Source organism: Limulus polyphemus, unplaced genomic scaffold, assembly GCF_000517525.1.
Source record: "Limulus polyphemus unplaced genomic scaffold, Limulus_polyphemus-2.1.2 Scaffold930, whole genome shotgun sequence".
NCBI lineage: Eukaryota > Metazoa > Arthropoda > Merostomata > Xiphosura > Limulidae > Limulus > Limulus polyphemus.
In genome coordinates, this window is record NW_013666540.1 from 13,196 (window position 1) to 21,076 (window position 7,881).

Consider the following 7,881-nt stretch of genomic DNA (forward strand, 5'->3'; position numbering starts at 1 on the left):
ACTACGTTAAATATATACCTAATAGAATAGTAGAAACTACGTTAAATATATACCTAATTATGTGAAACTACGTTAAATATATGCCTAATGATGTGAAACTACGTTAAATATATACCTAATTATGTGAAACTACGTTAAATATATGCCTAATTATGTGAAACTACGTTAAATATATGCCTAATGATGTGAAACTACGTTAAATATATACCTAATGAACCATATTATTCATCAAACCATTCAAAATCAAGAGTTAAGTTTGTTTTTTTACATGACCTGCGCAACTATGAGAATAAGATTACGTATCCTGTCCGCTGTGGATTTGTAATATATGTTCAATATAACAAACCCAAATACAACTTATGTATCCTCCCGTCCATTGTGAGTTTGTAGTACGTCTTCAAAATAGCAAATCCAAATACAGGTTTTAGTTACATATATCTCGTCCTCTGGAAGTTTCTCCAACGTGTTAAAAATAAGAACCTCACATACAGGTTTAATCATATATATGTATATCCTGTCCTCTGTGAGCATGTTGTTCGTATTAAAGACAAAATTTCAAATACAGGTAACAGGTTTGGTTACATATATCCCATCATGTGTATTCTATACGTGTTTAAAATAAGAAAACCCATATACAGAATTATATATATCCCGTAGTATGCAAGTTAGAATTACGTGTTTTAAAATAAGAGACCCAAATACGGGGTATGTGTTTCGTGCTCTGTGTGTCTTTACGTCTTGAAAATAAGACACCCAAATACATGGTATGTGTCTCATCCTTTGTGTGTTTGTAATCCGCCTTGAAAATATGGAACCCAAATACAGGTCTGGTTATGTGTACTGTCCTCTGTGAGTTTTTAATACGTGTTGAAAATACAGGTTGTTAATGTGTCCCATCCTGTGTGGGTTTGTAATATGTGATGAAAATATGAAATACAAATACAGGTTATGTGTCGTCCTCTCTGCGTTTGTAATACGTGTTGAAATTAATAAACCCAAATACAGGTTTAGTTATGTGTCCCGTTCTGTGTGAGTTTGTAATATGTCTTGAAAATAAGAAACCCAAATACGAGGTATGTGTTTCGTCCTCTGTATGTATGTAATGCGTACCGAAAATAAGAAATCCGAATACATGTTTAGTTACGTGCACCATCCTTGCGAGTCTAATACCTGTTGAAAATAAGAAACATAAATACAGGTTTAGTTATGTGTCCTGTCCTCTGTGAATTTGTAATGAGTGTTGAAAATAAGAAACCTAAATACATACTTAGTTACGTGTCCTGTCCTTTGCAAGTTTGTTATACGTCTTGAAAATATGAAACCCAAATGCAGGTTTAGTTATGTGTCCCGTCCTGTGTGAGTTTGTAATACGTGTTCAAAACAAGAAACCCAAATATAGGTTTAGTTATTCCCATCCTGTGTGAATGTGCACTGTATATTCAAGATAAGAAATCCATATTACTTGACATTACTTTATTAAATGTAGCATTGATGTTGAGTCACTGGTTTATAATGTCTTTTTTTGTTTTATATAAAGCATGTTCTTTGATTGAGTTAACTAAAACAATATTTTTTCTTCAATTTGCCCAAATTTCCGATAAAGATTTATAAAGCGGAAACGGAGACAGTGTAGGCTACTAGGATAATTTAACACAAAGAGGTTAAAGCTGTGACACTGATAGCAAATTTACCATTTGTTATTTCCTTTTGTAGTCAAGCTGACAGATTTTGTAATTATTTAATACCCATTAGGCCCCTATTTCTAAAGAAATAAGATAAAACATTTACAAAAAAAAGCGAAAATGATAACCAACACAGTTTACGAAGCTTTTTTTTTCTTTCTGTAAATGTAAGTTCAGATAATCTTATACAAATAATAATTTCTTCTTTTTTTATGTTAAAATTATCAACGCATAGAAGGAGAGTGAAAAGGCGTGTTTATCTATTTACCTCACTGTAAGCCGCAGAGAATCCACCCAAGGCGAAGGCGTGGTAATATATTTTGTGCTCCTGAATACTTTGTTTACCTGTCAGAAATGTGGAAAATATAGATAAACAGAAAAAAGGTTTTTGAACTTTCAATCATTTAGTAAACTAGGGACACGTATATATACCGAAAATGGCCTAGATACGCGATTCGGTTAACTTGAGAGCGATAAATAAATCCAAACAAAGCCTTGTAATTAACGTTCAATTTGTTTCGTTGTTTATTTTATATTTCTGGTGAATAATTGTAATCGGTCCGAAAGCTCGGGCCTAAAATAAAGTAGAATTTTGAATTACAAGAATCATGTCACTAATACGAATTATTCTAGTTTGCAATACCTCATATTCACAAATACTATTCAGCTTTTACTTAATCCTCCAATTTTCGACTTAATTATTAATTTTATATTTTGCTTGTTACAATACTCAGTGTAACGAATTGACCAAAGAAATAGAAGGAAATCACTAATTGTTTATAAAAAAAAATACTTCAAAAAGAGTCCGTAATTATAGATTAACTGTAAAATTGGTGAAACTTTTGTTAACATTTTCTATGTGACCCATACGTCATTAGGACCCTGTCAAAACAGTTTCCGTGCCTAAAATTAATTTGGTGCATAAACACTGAAAGTTTGGGGGAAAAGTAATAAAAAACGACGGGGATATAGACTCCGTCAGTAATTCTAAAGTTAAGACTAACGATCTTTCTGACACTAAACTTACTTTTTCGTGAGAATGGTGCTAACTTGATAACAGAGTTCGGATTGAGTTCTCTGTCAATAACGTAACAAATACCATTGGTTAAGTAAATGTTATTATAACGTTGGTTCTTCCATAGATGCCCACAAGTCTGTAAATTAGAAAAGTAAAAACAGTTAAATAATACCCACTCTATCAACTTTAGATATATATATATATGTTGGAAATAACAAGTTCCTTAACCTTGACGGCTGTTGTTTATCAATACTACAATTAATTATACTCCAAGGCTTGAAAAAGTATTTTCCGTAAGGTCTTTGTTAACTATTTTCGAACTTCATATTCATATTATCAGCCATTAGTTTACATCTCTTATTACCGGATAAAAACTCGAAACAGTTTTTGAGTGGAATTTTCGCTTTACCTATATACTTTACGTAACTTTTGCATCTCAGTGAAATAATTCGATTACTGTCATTAAACAGCAGTATAGTTATAAGCCCTCTAGTGGAACTAAAATGGATGTCATTAAATCATTAAACGATATCATTTTATCACAAATATGCATTTTCTATAGGTTAATATTTATTTCTGGTGGCATAATTTCATTAAGTGATTTTTACTAATTAAGGGCATATTATCAGAGATAACAATAACAATTTCTAAAGTAAAAATAATATAATATATGCACTCATGCCACATTCATCTTCCATAAAATTTAATTAACTGCTATGTGTAACTTATATGAATTTAGCAATTACTTAGTGAATGAGATCTAGTACAAATTTAACATAAACTTGAATTCGCCAAGATCTGTTGACGTGTTACAAAGCTGAAACACGACAGTGGAAGAATAATTTACACCTCTCAATGAAAGGAATGGATAAATATGTACAAAATTATTCAATCGAGTAAAGTGAAACGTCAGTCTGATGTAAATTGAATATTCTCGTCAAAACGATAATGAAATTCGACTATGCACTTATACTTATTTGCGGTTTTAACTATATTCATAATAAAAAATGAAAAATATAGAATATGATAAATATAGTTTAAACCAAATTTACAAGAGATGTCTAATGTATTAAATGACTGTATTGCAACAAAGAACTTGCCTTTCAATGAATTTTACAATAAGTATTTTAATTGAATACCTTTCATACTTGTTTTAATATCGTATGTATCATTTTAACTAACCTAAGCTAGCACATACACATAAAATTAATTTTACATGATCCTTTTACCATGATAAAGATGTTTTTTGATTTTTTTTAAATTTTGTATTAAAATTTGATAGTTCACGAGACTATAATCCAACAGGCCAAACTTTTCTAGTGCCTTCTAAATGATTTTATGGTCATCAAAAATTGAAATATGAATAGTATTTTTTTTTATATTGGCATTAACGCTTTATTTTCCAGAACTAACACCTTTCCAAATGATACCACACTGTTCAAAACTACAAGTATTTTGTGGTAGCTTTAAGCTAGTTAACACAGTATTGTTATAATAAGGTCAGCATGTACTTATTACAGAAAAATGTAAATCTAAATATCACCAATTACTTATTATTGGATTTCAAGAAATAGTTGTACCAGAAGAAAGCATAGTCTTTTCTCCCTCAGACTGCCTATTTTTATCGCGATATTTTCAAAAATTAATTAGATATTACAATACGTACCGCGATACACTTTGAACAGGGGTGTGTGCCCCTTTAAGTGATATGCAGCCACATAAAAAAATATGGACTACAGTTTCGGACATATTCTACTATATTACACAACTATAAAAATAATACGATAAATTATCTTTTTCGTGTTTCGTCTCATTACACCTAGATAGCTATTTAGACCAAAGAAAATATATAATACTTTTAGTACCATATTTTTCTTTAGTTTTATAAGTAATGAAAACATGTAATTAAATGATAATATTTACCACAATAAAATTTTCGCCACCTGGTTGGACGGCTAAACTAACCCCCAGCCAAGATCCATTTTTTAAGTCGTGGTAGGTGTACTCCTCTCCATTTTTAAACTCTGTGTTTCCTACAGCCAATGAAAAAGAAGTTACAGGTTGCGTAACGTCAAGAAAGGAACTTACTTGGTATTGATATTTTCAACCTGAATAGCATCTTATCCTCCAAACGATACAAATTATTTAGTATTTGATGCGACATTTTGACGTGGAGATTTTTACAAGATCAAATGTACAAATGTGGACATTTGTAATAATAGACTGATTCATTGGCCATGTAACTACATCTTAGTCATTAGTGAAGAAAGGTTTGTTGTTCACGTTTGGTTTCCTTTTCCCTTATTTGGAAGGGGGTCACTATAGCTTGACTCCCCCTGTATTGTCATAGCACTAGTAAAGCAACTGCAAAACATCTTAACTGTAACCATTATATAATGGTTTAGTACTGGTAATACAATAAAAAAATTATAAAGTAAAGGATTTTAACAATTCTTTGGCACAACATTGAATTTCTAAGAGTAGGCAGATTTGCGAAGTTGATTCTTAATAATATAATCAAAACATCTGAGAGTTGAAGGAGGGTACGTCTGGGGAAATTATGTTTTTTCTTATATAATAAAATATACAATACTTAGTTTAAAATTCTTATGTAATAAAATATACAACATCTGGATTTAATTCCATTTCTTCTTTCAGAGTTGCTAGGCCCGGCATGGCCAGGTGGTTAGGGAGCTCGACTCGCAACCTGCGGGTCGTTGGTTCGAATCCCCGTCCCACCAAACATGCTCACCCTTTCAGCCGTAGGGACGTTATAATGTTACGGTCAATCCCACCTATTCGTTGGCCCTATTCATTGGTAAAAGAGTTGGCGGTGGGTGGTGATGAATAGCTGCCTTCCCTCTAGTCTTATACTGCTAAGTTAGGGACGGCTAGCGCAGATAGCCCTCGTGTAGTTTTGCGTGAAATTCAAAAACAAACAAATAAACAAATCAGAGGTTGGGCCTGGCATGGCCGGGCACTGGACTCGCAATCTGAGGGTCGCGGGTTCTGATCCCCATCTCACCGCCGTGGGGCGTTATAATGTTATGGTCTATCCCATTATTATTTGGTAACAGAGTAGCCCAAGAGTTGACTAGCTACCTTTCCTCTAGTCTATCACTACTAAATTATGGAGAGCTAGCGCAGATGGCTGTGCGCTATATTCAAACCGAACTGGTGGCCCCTGGTGGCTCAGCAGAAAGTCTGAGGTCTTAAAACACTACAACTCGGGTTTCTATAAACGCGGTGGGCAAAACACAGATAATCCATTGAGTAGCTTTGTATTTAACAACAAACAATGCAACTGGTGTGAACTGAAAAAATCTATTGTATTCATCTACGACAGAGAAAAGAAATTGAAACGATTTACCTGTGCTTTATCATTTTTTAATCATCCAGAAATCTATTTGAACTTACCTTCTTTGTACAGTTCCACTTCTTCACATACTTGGTTATTTACAGAACATTTGTATAAAACACCAGGTTGATAGATTTCACGAAATCGGGTAGAGCAATTGGCCTGAGGTGCAGTAATTAACGCTCTAGAAAAACATATGAATAACTTAAGTTTCTACTTCTTTTTTATATAATTTAAAATATTCCAGACTTTACTCATATTTTTCAAATTAATAATTTCGGATGTTTTACTTAATAGAAAAATTTACAGTTATTTTTATTTTTATTAATGATGTTCAAAAACAATCACAATTAAGTATTAAGTTCTTATACGATGGACTTAAATTAAAATTTACACTACAGAAATTACAACAAAATAATCATGTATTATTCTTTACAAAATTATATATTGACTATTTTAACGTAAACCTTTTCTTTTTTCACTATACACTATAAAACACGCAGTATCAATCACTATTAAGAGGTAGGATCCTCAATCATGCAAGAGCCCTTCGAAATCAGTGAAGCTCAAATAAAGAAATCGGTTCATGTAAATACACGGCGAAAAGAGAAGTATTTTTGTTTGCTTATTTTTACATGAAATGTTGAAAAAATAAAGTAATGAAACTTATCTTCCTTACTCTTAACTTATATTGATTAATAAAAAATAGGATGAATTATTTGTTAGTTCCAACCAGTGGTGTAACTACAAAAGATGCCCACCCCACCCGCATAAAAAGTGATTGGACCCCCTACATTTATTTCCCTATAATTGCAATTATGCTTTGGATTCCCTTTCGGCTGCCTTCCCAACCCCACCCTCGCAATTGCGGGGCATACTTACGCCATTGGCCTCAACTTTGAACGAGGAAAGAACAACGATAAATTGCAAAAGATTCGGTAGTAACATAGTATACGTTCATTTCCATAAACTTTTAGGAGACATCACCTTCAGTCAGTGACTGATTCCACGTTGAAGCTAGGGTAACATCAGATTGAGAAACACCTTTAAGATTCTTTGTCAGAAGAGAGTATAATTTGGTTGTTGCGCACGCTCTTTCGGCCTACTTCTTTAGTGCGTTTACTTTGACTTCCGGCGAAACAAGACAACGTGATAAGAAATTAAGTAGATGCTGGGGTACAAAAATAGTTTTTCCTGGTATGATATCACTAACAGTGGTGTCGTAATAATGGTACCTGCAAAAATGTCTTTGGTAATGTTCGCACCCAGTTATAAAGCATGGTTAGAGCTGATAGACTGGAAGTGGGAATAGTGGGATTGATCGTCACATTATAATGCCTCCACAGCTGAAAGGACGAGCATGTTAGGTAAATTGTTTCGATCCCGCAAACTCCAGATTAAACGTTTTAACTACTAGGTCCTGTTAAAAATGATATCAGTAATAACGAAACGGGTAATAATGCAAAGTAGAAATCGTTTTTATTAGACCTAAATATCATAAACAAAAAAATTCTTTATATATTTTTTTCTTTCTTTGAAGAAATAATGCCATTCTCAGTGTACCATTTTACCTGAATTCTTGGAATGAGTATTTCATCAAACTTTCAGTGACAATGGTTGCTATCGGTAGTTTAACAATGAAAAATAATAACCTTTTTTTTCTAATAACTTAAATGACCGTTTAATTGTGTCAATTGTATCGCTTTAAATAATGCAATAGTAGTTGACAATGCATCAGACTTTTTTGTTGTTGTTGTTGTGGGTTTTTTATTGAACCGCTTACATATACCAGGTTCGCTGCTCTGTAATGCATTTTAACATCT

General features: G+C 32.7%; 1 protein-coding gene across 1 annotated transcript in view; it reads right to left on the minus strand.

The window, feature by feature from the left end:
• The window catches only part of LOC106461303 (integrin alpha-4-like), a gene marked incomplete at its 3' end in the record, with an annotated part of 17,471 nt that extends 10,432 nt beyond the window's left edge, over nucleotides 1-7,039 (minus strand). Inside the window, exons 1-5 of the mRNA XM_022388172.1 lie at nucleotides 6,941-7,039; nucleotides 6,118-6,242; nucleotides 4,624-4,733; nucleotides 2,710-2,836; nucleotides 1,951-2,027 (exon numbers count right to left, since the gene is read on the minus strand). Of these exons, the coding sequence (XP_022243880.1) occupies nucleotides 1,951-2,027; nucleotides 2,710-2,836; nucleotides 4,624-4,733; nucleotides 6,118-6,242; nucleotides 6,941-6,945 (444 nt within the window). The remainder of the gene's footprint in view (nucleotides 1-1,950; nucleotides 2,028-2,709; nucleotides 2,837-4,623; nucleotides 4,734-6,117; nucleotides 6,243-6,940) is intronic.
• Between the last annotated feature and the right edge of the window lie 842 nt (nucleotides 7,040-7,881).